Consider the following 21670-nt stretch of genomic DNA (forward strand, 5'->3'; position numbering starts at 1 on the left):
TATAAGAAGATTTTTAACAACAATAATCTTTGATAAAATGATAAAACTTCCAAATTTTGTTTGAAAATCGTATATTCCCCAAATATCAGCCATTACTAACACTCCGTGTTATCAACATTAAATCTCTCATTCGTAATGATAACCGAATAGAAAAATAAGATCATAATAATTATAATTTAAAAAAAAAAATCAGTAACATAATAGTGGTTTTGTAGATTCTCTAACAATAATATCATACAAACGTTAAGAATTAAGATTGACATTATCACCATTAGAAGTCATTTGTATATGAAGATAAATGTGTGGAAGAATTATATCGATATGCATATGAAGATAATACATAACATTTAATGTCGTTTACAAACAGAATCGATATGGGGTGTTTTCAGTACGAGCCCAAACGTTTCTTTACCGTTGAAACTATATAACTTCGTAAACATACATTGTCTAGTGTATGGGGATAAAAAAAAACAACTTTCTAAGCATATTTAATAGAGTCCCCCCCCAAAAAAAAAAAAAAACAATAACAAAACACATACTACATACACATATATATACACACACACATACACACACAACCAACAACAAAAATAAATGAAAGAAACTAAAAACAAAACATAATGTAAAATCTTTTGAAAAAAAAAACGAAAACATAAAAAAAAAAAAAAAAAAAAAATAACCTCCCAAAAACAGCATATATGAAAATGAATTTTATATTTAATTGCAATGGAAAAAGCATAACATCCAATTAGATGCAAGTATAGCATACCTATAATTTGAAATATAGACGAAAATATACCGTTCCCACCTCATTTCTTCGAGTTAACGTGACATTCGGATTAGAGAAAATTCGGGTTATCGGGACATGACTGTAAAAGTGCATATTAATTATTATATTTGTGTTATAAAAAATGGCAGCAGTATGGAAGAAATCAAATATATTTACAGTATAAAAGTGAGCATCACATTAACAATAAAGACAAAATTATGCTATCACAATTCAATCGCAATCACAGCCACGCAATCAAATACTTGGGTAATCTTGTAGAAAGAAACAAGAAATAAGAGATGTTAACTAGGGACGTTTTAAAAAATAGTGTAAAAACTTAATGCTGTGGAGGCGTGAAATAGATGTGGCTGGCAGGGGTTGGGTAGAAAAACGATTGGAGAAATTTGGTAGAAGTGAGTTGCCATTGTGGTTTAATGATTGGTGCAAGTGAATGTTTACGTTCGCAACCCACAACGATCGACAAACGACGTGGAATAAAACGGAGAGTCTTAGGAGAGATCTTCGTTTTCTTCCACGTCGTTCGTTCGTCGATCGTTGTAGGTTGGGAACGGAATCGTTAATGCATAAACACCAAAAGACAAAGAACGGGATAGGTAATGAAAAGGAAGTGTGGAGCAATGATACAGGAGGAGGAGAGGGGGAGAGAGTGGAAGGAGAAAAAGGAGGAAGATGAAGAAGAAGAGAGGAAGAGGAAAGGAAGAGGAGGAGAGAGGAGAAGAAGAGAGGAGGAGGAGAGAGAGAGGAGAGAAGGAGAAGAAGAGGAGGAGAAGACTATGCAACAAAAACGAATTGTGCATTATCAAATTGCATAGACAAAAACAGTATAGAAAAAGTCCTTACAATTACTCGTATTTCAAACAAAAGCATTCGAAAGAAAGTACATTTGGGACATTGAGAATAAAAATGCAACATATCTCAAATAAATACATGAAAGTATGTTGCATGTAAAATCAAGTGAATGTACAGAAAAATTACATATTTTATAAAATGCAGGTCGCTTAATTAATGTGAACTGCAATGACGTCTAAAGAGGGGAAAAGAAAACGGCTTCAGAACAATGAAAGGTACATTGTACTGTGGCGTCGAAAACTAATTCTGGCCGTGATGGAGACGGACAAAGTCAGAAGCATATAATGTGTATTTCTGGAATACTCACATAGGAATATCATCAGGTGATTTATAAAAAAATGGAAGCTTCTCAGAGATTGTATGTATGAAGTGAATTTTATATCCAAGACGGCCGTTCTTCTGGGACTAACGTAGCAAATGATTGGGCATGTTGTATGTATTATATGGGAGTGTGTTATTATTGATGATTGTGGTCGATCGGTTCTTTAAAAAACAACAATATTTTGAGATTCATATCAAGTTCGGGAATTATGAGATGAAAAATCTAAATCGAAAGAGACGAAGAAATATTATCTATAGCCAACACACTAACTCCTTAGATTTTTATTTTGTAACGCACATAGTGTCTGTTCCCCGAATGGCGCTCTCCTTCAGAGACCAGCTGTTAGCTGAGGTGGGGTTTGAGTCTAATGATTGGGTAGTGTAACCCCCTCCTTACCACCTACAACAAAATCGTCGCATTTGTTACGACACAATATACATTTTTTTCTCATTCAGATTTATTTTGTACATCATGTAAACTTTGAAGAATGATATTTGTTTAATTAATAAGAACATAATGTAGTTTTATAAGGAGCTTTTTTGAGTTTAAAAAATCAATTTTTCTGCTGGGTAATCCTACCATTTTGGAAAAATACTGAAAATGATCAGTAAGGAGAACGTTAAAGTTAAAGCCCTTTCTATCTGTAATAATTCAGTCTCTTCAAAATATCAAGATTACAATTCGGTTGTGACCTTTTTTCACTGATAACTTAACTTTTAATTAGATCAAAAATTATGACAAATAAGATGACTCCATTAAATCCGGGTTGACACTACTTTTTTAAAATTCCGAAATGTTGGCGATGGGAGACAACATATTCTGTTCACCTCCTTGCACCTCCTTAAAAATCAACAATTTATCCTCACATTAATTACAACATAGATAACACTTTAAAATCATTCAAATTATGTTGACTGGTATCAGCCTTCCTTTTCAATAAGTTTTAATAACATAAAGATGCCCATAACGTTGTGAAACTGGAGCCAAAATTTCGTAATTCTACAGAATTTTCGTAGTACTAAGCATGTCTACATAACACTGTCAAGCATGTAACATCTAGTCCACTCGTTTTCCACGCATTCAATTCATAAAAAATTTCATTTATAAGGAACCCTAGATAGAACATTGCCGTTTCTCAGATATTGTACTTGGGACTAAATACTCGAAATAAGCTAAATTATTATGTTTAAATCGAAATTTGTCGAGGCAAGTGAGTCGAATTATAAAGCAGAAATAAGTAGCGCTGTGCGTTTTTTTATGTTTATGTTTGATTCGAATATATTCTCTCCCTGGTTGAGAAAAAGAAAAGTGGATGTGATAGGATAAACCCATCAGATGAAAGGGGGGTTATAAAAAAAAAAACAGAAAAAAAACACACAAAAAACAAAACTAAACACGGAAAATCAGAGGTTTGTCTCAGGGTATAGAATTTAAACATATCACATATCACAATAAAACAGATAAAGAAAAGCAAGAAAGCGATGATAATAAAATTAAGAAATTCTATAAATAAACACACTCCACATAAATAAAAAAATAGGCATTTTAGTGTATGATGGTTTGACATTTTCTGAATATAATGTTATAGCGTTCAATCGACGTTTATTTCTTTGCAGATCTGATAACCCAATTTATTATAGGATCATTGTTGTAAAATAGAAACATTCTCAAACTAACGAAAAGTTATGTCTACCACAACAATGTTAAATCAAGCCAATAATGGCGTTCGGTTATCAGACCTACAAATATGTACACGTGTGTTACATGGACGTATATTTGTATCTCTAATAGAAACGGAAGAATCTAGTACGATTAACCCAATACATGCGGGGTTCGGTTAAACTTCTAATCTGACATGACAACATTTGTTAACTTTTATATAAAGACAACATTTTAAACAGTGACAGTGTTACGACCTGGATTTCCTCTTCTGGGGGCGTCTTTTAAGGGCTATACAAGTCGTCCTTCAGAGCGGTACAATGAACGCCAAAACCATAGAAAGTCGTCCTTCAGAGCCGTACAATGAACGCCAAGACCATAGAAAGTAGTCCTTCAGATCGTACAAAGTACGCAAAAACCATAGAAAGTAGTCCTTCAGAGCCGTACAAAGTACGCAAAAACCATAGAAAGTTGTCGTTCAGATCCGTACAAAGCACTACAAAACCATAGAAAGTAGTCGTTCAGAGCCATACAAAGCACCCCAAAACCATAGAAAGTAGTCCTTCAGAGCCAAGACCATAGAAAGTAGTCCTTCAGATCGTACAAAGTACGCAAAAACCATAGAAAGTAGTCCTTCAGAGCCGTACAAAGTACGCAAAAACCATAGAAAGTAGTCGTTCAGATCCGTACAAAGCACTACAAAACCATAGAAAGTAGTCGTTCAGAGCCATACAAAGCACCCCAAAACCATAGAAAGTAGTCGTTCAGATCCGTACAAAGCACCCCAAAACCATAGAAAGTAGTCCTTCAGAGCCATACAAAGCACCCCAAAACCATAGAAAGTAGTCCTTCAGAGCCAAGACCATAGAAAGTAGTCCTTCAGATCGTACAAAGTACGCAAAAACCATAGAAAGTAGTCCTTCAGAGCCGTACAAAGTACGCAAAAACCATAGAAAGTAGTCGTTCAGATCCGTACAAAGCACTACAAAACCATAGAAAGTAGTCGTTCAGAGCCATACAAAGCACCCAAAACCATAGAAAGTAGTCGTTCAGATCCGTACAAAGCACCCCAAAACCATAGAAAGTAGTCCTTCAGAGCCATACAAAGCACCCCAAAACCATAGAAAGTAGTCCTTCAGAGCCAAGACCATAGAAAGTAGTCCTTCAGATCGTACAAAGTACGCAAAAACCATAGAAAGTAGTCCTTCAGAGCCGTACAAAGTACGCAAAAACCATAGAAAGTAGTCGTTCAGATCCGTACAAAGCACTACAAAACCATAGAAAGTAGTCGTTCAGAGCCATACAAAGCACCCAAAACCATAGAAAGTAGTCGTTCAGATCCGTACAAAGCACCCCAAAACCATAGAAAGTAGTCCTTCAGAGCCATACAAAGCACCCCAAAACCATAGAAAGTAGTCCTTCAGAGCCAAGACCATAGAAGTAGTCCTTCAATGTACAAAGTACGCAAAAACCATAGAAAGTAGTCTTCAGAGCCGTACAAAGTACGCAAAAACCATAGAAAGTAGTCGTTCAGATCCGTACAAAGCACTCCAAAAACCATAGAAAGTAGTCGTTCAGATCCGTACAAAGCACCCCAAAACCATAGAAAGTAGTCGTTCAGATCCGTACAAAGCACCCCAAAACCATAGAAAGTAGTCCTTCAGATCCGTACAAAGCACTCCAAAACCATAGAAAGTAGTCCTTCAGATCCGTACAAAGCACTCCAAAACCATAGAAAGTAGTCCTTCAGAGCCATACAAAGCACTCCAAAAACCATAGAAAGTAGTTTTTTGTTGTTGTTGGCTGAAGAAGGGTTTTGAGCCCGAAACGTTCCGTGTTTGGTATTTTGTTCTTTTTTGAAGCTGTTATATTCATTTTTTGTTTATTACTTTATACAGTCATCAGCACGACGGTGTTGGCTGCTCTAAGAATGAAAAAAAATGAAGCTATCGGACCACCTCCTTTAAGCCCCCCCCCCCCCCTCCGCCGCTGCCACTTATCTCTTGGTGGGAACAATAAGATGACGTGGCAGGCTAAAGTGAAATCGAAGCCGAAGCCCGCCTGTATTGGGTTAAGTAGTGATGCTAATAAGTGGTTTGCAATAAAAACAGACATGGAGATCTTAAAATCAAATCATAATTAAGATAGAAGGGTTGAATAAAATAAAATGTTGGTTAAAAATGGATGAAGTCAGATTGTATGTACTCCACATTGAATCGATACTGACACATTTTCATTAAAAGTAAAAGATAGAACATACACATCATAGCCAGTCTTCTTGAGCTTGATGAGTATTATGGTGGTGTGTTGGGCGATTAGTAATTGTGGTATATTACTGTTGTAATTCATAAATCCATTATTAGATTATCTTAAGTTATAAGCTTTCATTCCTTTCTTACAGAAGAAAATTCATGCCTTTTACTTTTTCATAATTTTCATTCCATTCTCTCGCACAAACTAAACACATAAATACACATATCTACATACACACAAACACACTCCCTCGTTGCTTGCATATTTTGTTTCGTCTGTTTAATCACTTATTTATGTTTTGTTTTAGGAATTTAAAATGTTCTCGCGACACTTTCATCTTATAATGGACAGCGTCATTCGGCAAAACTTGCACAATATAAATTTTTCACATCTCACACAACTTTTTTTTAAAATAAAGAAAAAAAGGAAATCTGATTACAGAAAGACTCCAGATATTAATATAATTATTTTATTAATGTATTTTTGTCTATCTATGTATTGTATTTTTTAATTTCAAACATTGTAAACCAAATGACAAATTGCCAATTTTTTGGACAATAAAAATTCTATCATTATTATTATCATAGTTATATTATAATTATTATTATTATTATTAATTATTCATATCATCATCATCATCATCATATCATCATCATCATCATCATCATCTCATCATACATCATCATATCTATCATCACATCTCATCATCATATCATCTATCTCATCATCATTATTATTATTATTATTATTATTATTATTATTATTATTTATTATTATTATTATTATTATTATCATCATCATCATCATCATCATATTATTATTATTGAGGACTGCTAGGCTATTAAGGTTACCTCCCCTTTTCGCATGCTAGTACAAATGTCCTATGATGGACGTGGAAGACAGAATGCAAGTTTGTTATCTCGAAGGGAGCTTCTGGAACAATAATTATTTACATTACAGGGAGCTGCCTCTCAGGCATATAGATGTAACCCTGAGCATGGTTAATCCGTGGAAATACGCTATATAAATGTCCAGCCATATCATTTAATAAAAAATTATTTAGATGGTAGAAGATTAAAACGACGATCGCTAGATTGAGGTCTATTCTCCGATAGAAATCTCCAATTTTAAAGACATTGTTTTTTTTAACAGACATGTAAAATTGATTTTAATAAAAAAAACCCAGAGAACAAAGAAACAAACACTTTAAAAATAGCAATTGCTTGCTACCCCTTGGATAGGACGCTAGTCTGTCGCATCAACTTCGTGTTTCAATCGATTAAAATGACTTCTAACTTGTCAAAAGTTCTTAAAAAATGATTGAGTTTGCTTAGAAGTCACGATTTTATGAAATTGACAACTTGCAGGATCGGTGTATAAAATAAACCGATAGAATAACATTTTGTCTGAAGTCGGCATTGGACTCATTAAACAGCAAATTTGTCGTTGAATGAAAGTTCGTTGAGTCCACTATTCACGATTGTTTCTTGGTATGTCATTAAAACCAACGTTATCCCTCTTTCTCTCGTACTCTCTCTCTCTTTCTTCAATCTCCCCCTTCCCCTTCTCTCTTCATTCCTCCCACACTTTTTAAACAAAATACATTCTCATTTCTACCTCCAACAATGGCGTCGTTACAATTTTGTGTTAGCGTTCTGCTCCTGTACCAAGACTTCGTCCTCCTCTGGGTTGTATCCGTAGTAAGGATTGGAGAAGGAGAATCCTCTGAAGGCGTTGCTGGCCATGTTGGAGATCACCATAGCGTCTGTAGGCGTCATCTTCAGAGCCGCCTTAGTGAACTGTTTGTCGAAATTCTCAGCTTTCTTTGGGTTGGTCTGGAGTGTTTGTGTTGGTTTTGGGTTTAGTCGGCCATCATGACACGGGGTGGTTGTTAGGGGGTTTGTTTTTTAGAGAAGAGAGGATATGACCAGGACCGGCATAGTTTTATTTATGGAAGGGAGAGAACGGTTTAGGAAGAAGTTAAAGGTGGGGAAATGTGAGTTAAAAGTGAGTGAGAGAGATGCATAGAGTTAAGTGGCGTTGTTGTTTTAAGTATTAGGAAAAAAAAACATATGAGAGAGAGAGAGAGAGAGAGAGAGAGAGAGAGAGAGAGAAAGAGAGAGAGAGAGAGATAGAGAGAGAGAGATAGAAAGAGAGAGAGAGAGAGAGAGAGAGAGAGAGAGTTGGGAGATACAAGTCATGGATTTATTGATGGGGAAGGAGGGTTGAAGTGTTTTGGGTATGGGGTAGGGGTTTTAAGTTTTGGGTTTTGGGACAAAATCGTGAGGGGAAAATATTAGTTTGATTTTTGGACAATTTGTTATAAACACAACGATTTGTTATTGGTTTGTATGGGAGGGAATATATAAGACAACACCGTTTGAGATTTGGGTTTGACAAGGATGATGGGTTGGGCGTTTTGGTCACAAGGTGGGTTTTTATTTTTAGGGTGTTGGGTTTTGGGTTTAAAGGTAGGAATGGGCAAAGTCGTAAAGGGGGAAATATTAGTTTGGTTTAGGTCAAGTAGTTATCACCACAATGTTTTGTTATTGGTAGGGACGATACGACAACAAGGGGGAATGGACGAACGGACGATTGGAGGGTGGGGTGAGAAAAAGACAAATAATAATAATATGTATACTGCATAGAACAAAAGCCAAATATAAAAATCATTTATCATAAGACATGACTGAGGAGAGAGAATCGGGATGATTTGGTAGTACTCTGAAAAATAAACAACACGTATGAAAAATGTTGACCAGCCAACTCGCCCTTCAAACATCAATCGATTTATAGGACTCGCTTTCATCTTGGCAAAAACTATGAAATCTGAGACTCCCCATGGTGATTTTAATCTAATCGAGCGATATTTGAATGACGAGTTTTCTGGCCAATATTTTAAATACCGTACGCGTTTTTTTTTCCTTCAGAATACCGCAATGTTATGACCATAATATGATGTGTTTACAACGTCCTTGTTGGTTGCAGGGGAAATAATATGTATGGACACGTGATACACATGACTAGGGGATGTGGATGATGACAACAACCGCTTGACATTGATGGGGATTGTGGATGACAGCGTCAACCATCGCACATTGATGGAACTAGGGTGTGTTTTGTTTTGTTTGTTTAATAATGTTAACCTTTGGGCCATTTCCGAGCCTGATAAAAAATAATAAACGGCATAGTATGTCCTTATGATAAATGAAGCCAGTTCGATAGATTTTGAGTTCACTGCCAGCAACACTCCTGGGCCACAGACGCGATAGAGAGAAGAAAATGAAGGGGATACCTATAAAGCTAGATCTTAGACGCAATTCAGCGTACCCTCCCAAAGTCTCGCCCTGATGGCCTGGGATAGCTATTAAACGGTTGATCGAACTGTAACAATTATTTATATTCGGATCATGGAAAATGCTTTAAACTGAGGAACCATTAATAAAAGTATTGTACAGTCATCCACTAAAAGAAATAAAGAATATAATTGGTGACGGTCTAAGGGGAAAATTGTCTCTGTAAGTGGGCAACGATTGTCCTCATCATTGAGACTGACCAATGACGGTGAGTTCTTCTTCTTCTCCTTCTTTGTTTCCCCTCATATTGTCTGTCTTCATTTCGGAACGTCTAGTCGGTGGTTAATTCTGTCAGTGCCCCCATACAGTTTATTGAGTCTGAAGAGGTCGTGTGGTACCAGGCCAAAATTCCTCTCTTGCTGTGGCATACTTTGGCAGGACGTCTGGCTGGAGGATATGGTGGTGTGCGTTTTCTTCTCCTGCAACACAATCAATCACCCATGCCTGTTTCTCTTATTTTAAAGATCATGTTCTATGTGGCGTTTCAGGCGATTGTGTGCCGATCGATCGTACACTACAACTTAGCGAGCATCTAACTCGAAGAGAGGAAGAGAGAGAGAGAGAGAGAGAGAGAGAGAGAGAGAGAGAGAGAGAGAGAGAGAGAGAGAGAGAGAGAAAATAAGTAGGAGTGAAATATCTGTTCAATGTTACAGTTATCGTTTAACGTTATAATAAGTGTAACTAAATGACAAATTGCCATATTTATGGACAATAAAGATCTATTATTATTATTATTATTATTATTATTATTATTATTATTATTATTATTATTATTATTATTATTATTATTATTATTATTATTATTATTATTATTAATATTATTATTATTAACTACAGGCACTTCCTAACCAAGGGAAACTATTACGTTTAAAAACAAGGTGTATTAAGTCGTTATATAGCTGTTCTGTTTATTTATAAATTTGCCCTTTTCCACACTGATTATATCGTGTTCCTTACATACATTGAACACGGTGTCGTATTGCGTTCTATTTTTTTTACTTCTATGACTAATCAAAGAGATATTTTGTTATCCCAAAAGAGAGCGGGATTATAAAGCACTTCTTATCTCTAGTATCATGTTAAAACGGTTCCAATATGAATATTATTCTGTAAAAAAAATCAATACCCGGAACTGGTTTCAATGATAATCCGACACTTCCGGTAAAATCAACCGGCATAGTTCCATCAAAGCTGCGTGACATGGTAATGAGAAGGCTACTTGCAAAACCTGCTATATCAACTCACACAAAACAAATTAATGAGTTACGGCTCTCTTTTTTTGAGGACGTTAAGAGGCATTCCACAGGCGGACGCTTTGTTCTACTTTCGTTTTTACTCCACCAATGAAAAAGCTGAGTTTAAAACATTTTGGCTGGTTCACAAAAGCGAAAGTAAAAAAATAATTTTAAAAATTCGTTTGATGACCCACGAATCTCCTCTTATTCTACGATCAATGTGTATGTTTGTCACCCTTAAAACCAAGCTGTAACACTACAAAACGTCCAATCTTCTACAGTGCCATGAAAAAAAATTACAAAAATAAAGCTTCTGTATACAATGAGCAAAAATTGCGAGTAGACTTCCGTAAACAATACACAATGCAATCGTCATTTGGAGAATGCATGGGCAGATGGGTATAATGTACTGATATGTCATTCCTGTGGTGACGATTAGGGTAGCTTGGATGATATAATAATATATACACAATGTTCAAATAGACGAAGATGACGATGACCAAATAATAATAATACATTAATAATAAGGATCTAAAATAATAATTAAATCGATGATGGTAACAAGGAAACTTGTAAAAATATGAGGATGTGGAGTAGATGGAGGTATGACTGAAAGAGAAACCATACTGAACACAGTCATCCCGGGAACACATCCTCGCCGAGTCCAGAGTCCAACAATGCATAGCGGATTGAGGAAAATGAGTACAGAGTAGAGGTAGAGAAGGCGGGCAGAAAGATGATAAATCAAAACAAAAACAAAACACCCTCGAACACCAAAAACAACAATGTATAAAAGAAAAAGATAAGAATAAAAATACCCTTCACCAAAAGGAAAATAAAAAGTATAGAAAGCAAAAAAAAATGGAAAAGAAAATTCAAAAATGAAAAATAAAATAGAGGGAGAGAAAGAAAAGCAGAGAATTCGAAAGAATAAATTAGAAAAGGAGCGGAAATTGAATCACTGCAAATACAAAATCTACTCATCCCCTGTAAATACAAAACGGACTCAGTTTCTGTTGATACAAAACGGGCTCAGCCCCTGCTAATACAAAACAAGCTCAGCCCCTGCTTATACAAAACGGGCTCAGCCCCTGCTAATACAAAACCGGCTCAGCCCCTGCTAATACAAAACCAGCTCAGCTCCTGCTAATACAAAACGGGCTCAGCTCCTGCTAATACAAAACGAGCTCAGCCCCCTGCTGATACAAAACCGGCTCAGCCCCTCCTCATACAAAACGGGTTCAGCTCCTGCTAATACAAAACCGGCCCAGTCCCTGCTAATACAAAACGGGCTCAGCCCCTGCTAATACAAAACGAGCTCAGCCCCTGCTAATACAAAACGGGCTCAGCCCCTGCTAATACAAAACGGGCTCAGTCGCTGCTAATAGAATATCATCAGCCCCTGCTAATACAAAACGGGCTCAGTACCTGTTGATACAAAAACGGGCTGAGCCTCTCCTAAAACAAAACGGGCTCATCCTCTGCTAATACAAAATCTTTCCTTTACTTGGCTGTCAATTTTCAATATATTCTTTGTGCCTCGCTATCATCTTTCAAAAATTCACATTTTATTTTCTAGCTTCTCGATATAACCAATTACATTTCTAAAAAAACATCAAACATATGACATACACTTTCTAAACCAATAAAAAAAATATAGCGAAAGAAAGAAAACACACGAAAAACCAAGACCAGATAGCATAATCTTAAAACACTCAACATCATGCAAAATATAGATACCATTCCACACCCAAATATCACAGAAATCGATACTTTTGAAACAATGAACAAGTACAAGTATGTACAAGAGATCTAATACTGAAATAATCGAGTATTTCATTCACTGAGTTGAAACAGAAATTTGGGTAATCGAGTCCTACGACAGATAAACAAGCACTTTACATTAAACAATGAATTACTAGATATAAAAGAAGAAAAAAGAAGAAGAAAGATTGATTCAAGGTTTCTTTCCTCGATTTAAATGAGACGAAAACAGTAAAGTAAATTCTCAAAATATCTACCAGGCAGGCAGATGAAACGTAGAAGACATTGGAGTTACACAACATACCGAGGCAAATTATAACAAAACCAAACGAGAAGGGAGTGGAAAACAGAATTGACTTCATTCAAAAGTAAACCAAAAGGGACAGTTTGATATCACAATTTGATCAATCTGCATCTTAAAATGAACTCATTAGATCAACGTATGTAACTTTCATAATTATGAACAATATTATTGGAAAGTGATATATTCTCATTACAACTATGAACACATAACGACGTTATAAGAAAGCAATAATGCACATACTTTTATAACCATGAAAAAACTTCAGCGTTATAGGAAGGCAAAATGTAGCTTATACTATTATAACGGTTATAGTCACTTTAAAGAAAACCTACTGCTCTTAAGGTAACATTCAGAAAATTCTGGAAATTCAAAACTTTATGTGGGGACCAGTGGCAGAAAGGAGCCGTTCAAAAAGCACATCGCTGGAAAAGGAATGAAATCCTCTGAATTAACAAATCCCGCTGGCAAAACTCCTATATTGTTATAATATTATTATTTGAAATATTAACCATTTTACGACGGTGCGACAAAACAAAACACATTAAAAAGGGCGGTACAATACTCTAAAAATACGAAACTTTTTTGTAGCAACAGTTCGCACTGAATAGTCCATACAGTCAGTTCTAATGGTAAAATCTTATCGAGTCCTCATCATGAAACGCTATCATTATATTATATGAAAAAAAAACACCCCAACGATATGATTAACTTTACTTTGTTCACAAACTATGACGGTCGCCCTCAATTGAATAATGGACAGAGTTGGTGAAGAGGTCACATGTTCAGAAGTCCCACGATGTGTCTAGATCCAATCTACCGACGGTGTGTCTAGATCCAATCTACCGACGATGTGTCTAGATCCAATCTACCGACGATGTGTCTAGATCCAATCTACCGACGATGTGTCTAGATCCAATCTACCGACGGTGTGTCTAGAGCAAATCTATCAATCAAAGTAACAGTATTATTCAAAATACCCTACTGGCCAAACTATGTCAATTTAAAAGAGAAATTTTGAATACATGCGTTCACAACAAATGTCTCACTCGAAAGTAGTCATCTAAAACACTCCAATTTGACAACGAAAAAAATCACCGATACAAAAACAAGTATCTAATCAATTTCAATTCAACACCAAATAATACAGCCAAGATTCATAATGCAGTAAAGTCGAAAAATCTACTATCTACCAAATTCCATACAACAGATTGTTAGAATGAAGTGCTTCAAAAAACTCATCATACTTATTGTGCTTGTTCTCCATGCTTTGAAGAGTTCTACGTTCACGTTACAACATGATGTAATGACAATGACAATGTCCAACTTCATAACACACAGATATTTGGAATTCGTCTTGCAAGCAAACACTCTGTGCAATGTACATTACAGGATATTACCTCAAAAACACGAAAAGACACAGCTCTTTGTAAGTTATCACATCAAAATACAATACAAAACCACGACTTAGAATACACAAGATTTCGCATTAGATTCATTGGAATCCCAGGTAAATGCTCTTATACAATGGGATGTTCAAATTACAAAGAGATAGAAGAACTTAGCAAATAGCATCAGCACGAAACGATGTCAAAACCTCAACACACACGTGTAATAGGCACGCTTGTTTCTTGGAAGACACATTTAATGCAAGCAATTAACAACACTATAGCATATTGTGACGATATCCCCAAACGCTGAACGGTATAACTTTCTATATCAAAACCAATACAAGGCCATGACTCAATAACACAGAACACATTTAATTCATCTTGAAACTTATAAACGAAGGCAAACACAGCATAATGCTTTCAACACACAAATAGACTAATGTAAATAAATCAGATCAATAAATGCGTAGAGGAAGAAGAGACGGACGATACACGCTACACTAAAAAGTGAAACCCACAGACTAACGGAACAAAAGTTCGAACGATAAAAGAAAAGAAAATTGCAAAGAAAACTCAAAAGAATTCTACCTCATCTACATATTATAAGAGAATCCCACTCAGTCAAAGAATAAATAATGTATGACTTTAAGGGGAAAGAATCCACGATGAATACTATTTGACATAAATACATTTTAAACGAAATTTTCTGTAATTTTGCTATTTATGATGAATTTTGTTTTTACATGAAATTCATAACATCAATATTCTACAATCGTATATAAATTTTAAAATTATTTTACAGTTCGGGTATTCGCCTGAAATAATAATCTATCATAACTCTTGACTTCAACCCATAATCTTACGAATCGTCAAGATACCCGGTTAAAATATAAAAAAATAATGTGTTGCCTTTCATAAATATTTCAATTTCACAAATTCCCTGAGTACAAATTACAGCTTTTGCAGTTTTGTTTTAACAAAATAACTTTTATGAAAATAACAGTAAAACAAATAATAATAATTCCTAAAAACCTATAAAAATAATTTACAATAATTCTCTTTGACTTTGAAAGAATCTGTGTGACGCCAATCTTTATAAATTCTAGTGTGCCCAAAACCATTAAATAACCCAATGACAGACTAAAAGAAAGTGAAAAGAAAAAAAGCCCTCCCCCCTCCCTTAAAGAAATAAATAAAACAATTGAAAGAAAAAGACAGACAGTACAAGTTTGAGAAGATGGAAACAACCAGTTCGGTGAACAACAATAGCGAATGATTGTTTATATCATTTTATACCACGTACCAAAAGGTACGAAATTATTTAAGGTAACAAAATAAATAAAGAAAGAAAGACAGATAGATAGAACAAGATATTATAATAAATCTTTTGCTTGTGAAATTAGAATATTTACAATGGGTAACGAAAAAAATTGTCTCCCGACTAATAAAACGTTTGACTACATCGACATAATTCTTCTTCAAGTGATCATGGTACGCCATTCATCTCTCTGATCAGATAACCTCAGAAAACTAAAATTACTCTTCTCTTTATTTGTCAACCAGCTGTTCAAACTATTCAGAATTATGTCTTTCTTGGTCTACCTTTACTCTTTTTACCTTCTATCTTTCCTGTGAGAGCAATTTGTTCAATACATTTATGTCGATTTAGTTGCCCTAAAAATTGCATTTGTCTTTTTCTCGACATAATATACTATAAAAGCAGCGTGTCTGGTTGATGATGATGATGATGCTGATGATGGTGCTGGTACTAAATGGTTTGTTATAAGCAGCTAGTAGTTTTAGTAAGTAATATAACTCTTGTCTATTTGAATGGTTTATAATAATATAACAAAACCGGAGCTGTACTTTTCAAAAAAAAAAAAAATAAAAAACACTTCTAAAATTGAAAATAAGAATCATAGCTGGTTGTAAATTTGCCACGTTAAACTAGATATACCAATATGAACAACAAGTAAACAACAGCGACACTGCAACTAACCGAATATGCACGAATAGCGATTATAATAATGAATGAGAATAAAATACACAACTAATACAACAGTAGACCATCACTGTATACTAACGATGATGATGATAACACTTAATTACAATGATACTGACGGTACGATGAAGCGCTGACCGACCGGACAACGTTGAACACGTAAATAGAGTTGAAAACAGACAAACATACTACACATAGCATGATATTGGTAAAAGTACAAAATATGTACGTACATTAAAGGACAGAGATAAAAAAGGTGAATAACTCACAATTTTGGGCTTGTACGGAGGTTGCACTTCCCGGTTTTCAATCTTCTCCCAGAATATTCTCTTGAAGAAGGCGTGGTCTTTGATGTCCCGTTCCCCTGTGGGTCCACAACCTAATCTCTTGGCTGGATTCTTGACCAGGAGCTGGAAGGAGGGAGGGCAAATAACGGAATTTGTGAATGGGTGGACGGATGGATGGATGGGTGAATGGATGGATGAATGGATGGATGGATAGATGGATGGATGGATGGATGGATGGATGGATGGGTGGATGGATGGGTGAATGGATGGATGGATGGATGGATGGGTCGGTGGATGGATGGGTGGATGGGTAGATGGATGGATAGATGGATGGATGGATGGGTGAATGGATGGATAGATGGGTGGGTGGATGGGTGGATGGATGGATGGATGGGTGAATGGGTGGATGGATGGATGAATGGGTGAATGGATGGATGGATGGATGGGTGGCTGGATGGGTGAATGGATATTGGGTGAATGGATGGATGGATGGATGGATGAATTGATGAATGAATGGATGGCTGACTTTATAATGAATGAATGGAGTGGATGGATGGATGGGTGGATGGATGAATAAAACCTTACCCCTTTACAAAGTGAGATCGCTTCCCTAGACAATGCCTTGGGGTAAGACACATTGTGGTCGGTGATAGATGTGAAAAGCTCCTCCTCATCCTCTCCATCGAATGGTGGCTGGGATGGATAACAAGGGTCAGAGGTCATGACAAGCACATTATTGGGAATGCCTACATGTTAACTCATTCAATCCTAGAGATTTTTGCTACTTTGGAAAATTATGTACTAAAAATGAGCATGTGCATAGATATTTTTATTCAACTACCATTGACATGTAAAACTTAAAAACATTATATTGATACTACCTCCGCCTATAATTTGTCTCAGAAAAATGTAATATATAAGCATAGGGTAAAAGTAACCCGGATCAACAACGGATATAGTCAGTGTTAGGGTTGAGTGAGTTAATGTGCGGCTATGTGGTCAATTGCTATGACACTCGCATTCTTCTTCTTCTTCTTCTTCGTTCCCGTCACGTCACATGGTCAGTCCGGTCTGGTGAATGAAGCCCACAGTGGTCCTGAGGTCGTCCTCACTGCCGTACAGCTTCTTTGAGTATGGGGTTGGATCAGGCCAGAAGTTCCTTCTCAACAGGTTGTACCTTGGACATTCCATTAGGACATGATGTCCATTTTCATTTTCAAGTCCGCAGTCACATTGTCCAGAGGCACCTGCTCTGGACATCCTCCACATATGTTCCTTTAACTGGTTGTGTCCAGTTCTCAGTCTGAAGATGATGACCTGTTCCTTTCTGTTGAGCACCTTGATTGGGTCATTCATGTTGTATTCTGGGTGCTTCTCTCTCCATCTCTGAGACTGGATAAATTTGGCCATTTTGTTAATTTCTCCTGTTGAGTACATTGGGGAGGGTTGCTGCATGCGACTGCCTGCCTTTGCCAGTTGGTCAGCGATCTGATTTCCAAGTATCCCACAGTGTCCTGGAATCCACTGCAGTACAATGTTGGTAAACTTGCTTAGCTTCATGAGGTCTTCCACCAAGGCGTCTATATCATCCGCAAAGGCATCATTATATCCTCCAGAATTTTCTTAGCATCTGTTAAAATCACTATGTGTCTTGGCTTTTCATTTTCTGAGAGGATTTGCTTAACAGCTTCATGGATTGCATCTGCCTCTGACTTGTAGATTGAAGTGCGAGTACCAGTCGGTTTGCTGATCTCCTTTTGTTGACCATTTGTGTACTCGATGTGCACTCCCAGGCCCCCGCACTGTGTTCTTTATTGCATGAACCATCTGTATAGATTCTTGTCCATTTTTTTTCAGGGTAGTTTTGATCTATGCACTTCTGTACAGACTTCTTGATTTCTTCGCCGTGTTTTTGTTTTGTTGAAATGTCACCAACGGAAGTATTGATTTTCAAGTGATTTTGCCGTTTCCAAATTGGTACTCTGATATTCGAATCGGAGGGTCTTTGGTTAGTCTTGCTGTGGGGGGGGGGGGGGGGGCGCATAGTCGTTTCCTTGAAAAGGCTCTTGTGTTCACATTCTATAACCATACTCAGGTGTAAAATGGCCGTTAACAGCGTTGTTTGTCGGAAAAAAAAATTCTAATTTCGCTTAATAGCCATCGTCTTCGGTTTTAAGTGTTGCTATTGGCTTGGGACGTCCTGTAAAGCGTTTTGAGCACGTTTAGTGGATATTGCCCTATATAAAAGTTCAAATTTTTAATTTTAAAAAAAATGTTTATTTTGAAACTACACATGAGATAACGTTCAAAATCTGTATAATTCTATCAGCCAGAAGAATAATAATAATAGCGCAATATACACTAAACGTGCTCAAAGCGGTTTACAAAGGGTCCCTAACCAACAGCAGCACGTAACATAAAGAACGAGACACGACGCCTATTAGGCGATATTACAATTTTTTTTTTCATCGATGACGTTTTTTTATCGAACAGGTACTCATTTTACACCTGAGTAGTAAATAGTAAATAATGAATTTATATAGCGCCCAAACATTCACGTCAATCGTGCTCTGCGGCGCTTTACATAATAAAAATAAATATAAAAATGTTTAAAAACAACAAAATTAAAAATCACGACACTACATGATACATAATAAGCATGCATAAAAAAAAACAAAACAAAAATCAAAGCAACATCTATTTTATGAGAAATAAGCCTCGCGAAACAACTCAGTCTTGTGGTCGGTGTACTGTGAGAGAATGTAAGTAAAGAGCTTTTTCCAATGAATCAACTAAGTACCGAGCGAGGTTCGAGCCCAAGATCTTCCGATCCGAAAACGAGTGTCATACCATAAGCTTACAAAGGCGCATTAAAAAATCATCAGAGTTCAAAGTAAACAGAATAAACAACGGCCAGTTGACTTGAAAACGATGGTCAGAACTGACTCGTGCGCATGCTCAGAGCATCTCTCATGTGATGCCTTCCACCAATCAGTGATGTATTATCATAATGTTCAGAATCAGGAAGCCTGCCTATTTCGACTGTAGGCCAGCTATGGTTATCACTGTTGAGTAGCCTACACCCATTTTAACTTGCATATTAATAACACATCACGGCGAGAGAGAATAAAAAGAAAGCCTGGCTAAATCAACAAGGTAAGGGAGATAATCCAATATATAACTCGCGAAGTAAGACTAACCAAGAGTGATAAATAAATACAAAGGGAGATAATCGAATTATTATGGTCACTTTAATCAAACTCATCAAACAATGACGCTCTCTCTCTCATCTTTCTTCCTCTCTCTCTCTCTCTCTCTCTCTCTCTCTCTCTCGCTCGCTCTCTCTCATCTTTCTTCCTCTTTCTCTCTCTCTCTCTCTCTCACTCTAATCTCTCTCGCTCTCTCTCTCACCCACAAACACACACACGCGCGTATATACACATAGAAACTTCTTCCCCTCCCCCCCCCCCCCCCCCCAAACGACCTACCTGTCCAGCCAACATTTCATACAATAACACTCCATAAGCCCACCAGTCCACGGACTTGCCATAAGGCTGGTATAAAACAATCTGAGGAAGAAGAAAAAAAAACAGAAGGAAATATTTACTAATACATGATTTCATTTCATTTGATTTGTTTTCGTTTGTTTTTTCCTAACCAAACCAACAACACAAATCCTTGGAATCAACGTGTACTTATTTACAGGTCTGATAACCCAACTTGGTACGGTTTTAATGTTGTAATACAAATTATACAATTTATATATCAGATAGCATATCTAGTAGGGACAGTGTGGCTCAGCGGGACGGTCTTTGCTTCCTACCCGAAAGGTACCGCTGCGCTGTGTGGCCTTGAGCAAGTCACCTCGCCCTGTCTAGCTCAATTTGCGGCGCTGCACTGCGGCTGACGCCTGCGTTATTCCAGTCTTCCCTTGGAATAGACCCTAGAGACAAATTTCCCCCACGGGATGAATAAAATGAATTTGTTTTATTTTTTTACCTCAGGGGCGATGTAGTCTGGAGTTCCACAGAATGTTTTGGTAGTTTTCTCTCCAAAGATGTTCTCCTTACACATGCCAAAATCGGCAATCTTGATGTGACCCTCGGCATCCAACATGACGTTGTCCAATTTCAGATCCCTGGGGAAGACACATGGGCAAATCTTTGTCTTACACTGCTGCCACAAATGATTTTACTAATACCGACATCCCTTATTTATTATTTTTTATATTTATTTTCAATTCCATTGTACTTCTTTTCCAACAACAGTCTACACGTTTTTATATTTCACTTTCGAAACTGCATTACACAGTTCCTCTCCGCCTCCCCTCTTTTCACTTAACTAATTGCTCACCTTTTAGAAATATCTAGCATTCTATTTTAATTCGTGCTTCCTTACAAAGGAGCATACTAATTTCCTGCCAACTGGTGTTCGCTGCATTAACTTCAACACAAAAGATATAATATTTCATAAGTTATAAAATCACCATATTAAAAAAAAAGATATGAAAAGTAAGGGGGGTCATGTTGCCGAGTTGTTAAAGCATTGCACTGTGATCGGAAAGACCCTGGGCTTGAGCCTCACTTCGGGTAGGGCTACTTCGGCGAGTTTATTAACCTCCAATTTGCTTATTTTGGACAATATGGGTGGGTGATTCATGTCGATATAAGGCATTTGTTTCATGGGTTATCTATCATTTTCCTTCATGGAATGCCTAGATAACATCTTCTGTAGTTTTTAAAGACTAATTATAATAATAAAGATGAGTGAATTACCTGTATATAATTCCTTGTGTATGTAAATAAAATAATCCTATGGCGATTTCAGCCGCATAAAAACTGTGGAGGAAAAGAAAACAAACAGTTTCAGTCAGTAATATAATTGTGTGTGTGTGTGTGTGTGTGTGTGTGTGTGTGTGTGTGTGAGAGAGAAAGATAGATAGATAGATAGATAGATAGAGAGAGAGAGAGAGAGAGCGAGAGAGAGAGAGAGAGAGAGAGAGAGAGGGGTGAGTGTATGTGTGTATTTTGACAATTATATAGCGCTTTCTAAGGGGTCCCTGGCCAACAGCAACACTTAATAAACATATAGGGCGGGACATGACGCCTGTTAGGTGATTTTACAAGGTTATAGTTTTTTTCACAGAGACAATACTGATACTGTTGATGGCAAGGTACTCATTTTACACTTGATTATGCTGAATGAGAGTAAAGAGCCTTTTTCAGGGACTTAACTATGCGCTGCTGCTGAAGTTGGAACTCGAATCCTGGACCTTCTGCCCAACGGCTAGTGTCATACCACGAGACCACATAGCCGCACTTAGAAAATCAGAGCACAATGTATGACGACGATGCGGATAGATAGAGTAGAAATGTTTTTAAAAGGGCTGTATGAACTAGCCTAGAAAACAGACGAGTCAATTTGGGCCTCTCTCCAACAATGGCAATACAGCTGTCAAATT

At 36.7% G+C, this 21670-nt stretch overlaps 1 protein-coding gene across 4 annotated transcripts in view; it reads right to left on the minus strand.

Annotated features, from left to right (window-relative positions):
* Nucleotides 1–21670, minus strand: part of LOC144973504 (calcium-dependent protein kinase C) — a 320626-nt gene that overhangs the window by 15137 nt on the left and 283819 nt on the right. For 2 of the 4 annotated variants that reach the window (XM_078916013.1, XM_078916014.1), the window contains exons 13-17: nt 20985–21047; nt 20209–20347; nt 19698–19778; nt 16795–16902; nt 16192–16332 (exon numbers count right to left, since the gene is read on the minus strand). In XM_078916013.1, coding sequence (XP_078772139.1) covers nt 16192–16332; nt 16795–16902; nt 19698–19778; nt 20209–20347; nt 20985–21047 — 532 coding nt within the window. Of the gene's footprint in view, nt 1–6639; nt 7709–16191; nt 16333–16794; nt 16903–19697; nt 19779–20208; nt 20348–20984; nt 21048–21670 lie in introns of those variants that run through there. The other 2 variants (XM_078916012.1, XM_078916010.1) reach the window with 2 other exon arrangements.

Source organism: Berghia stephanieae, chromosome 5, assembly GCF_034508935.2.
Source record: "Berghia stephanieae isolate SIO BIC M18660-M18661 chromosome 5, UCSD_Bste_1.3, whole genome shotgun sequence".
Lineage (NCBI taxonomy): Eukaryota > Metazoa > Mollusca > Gastropoda > Nudibranchia > Aeolidiidae > Berghia > Berghia stephanieae.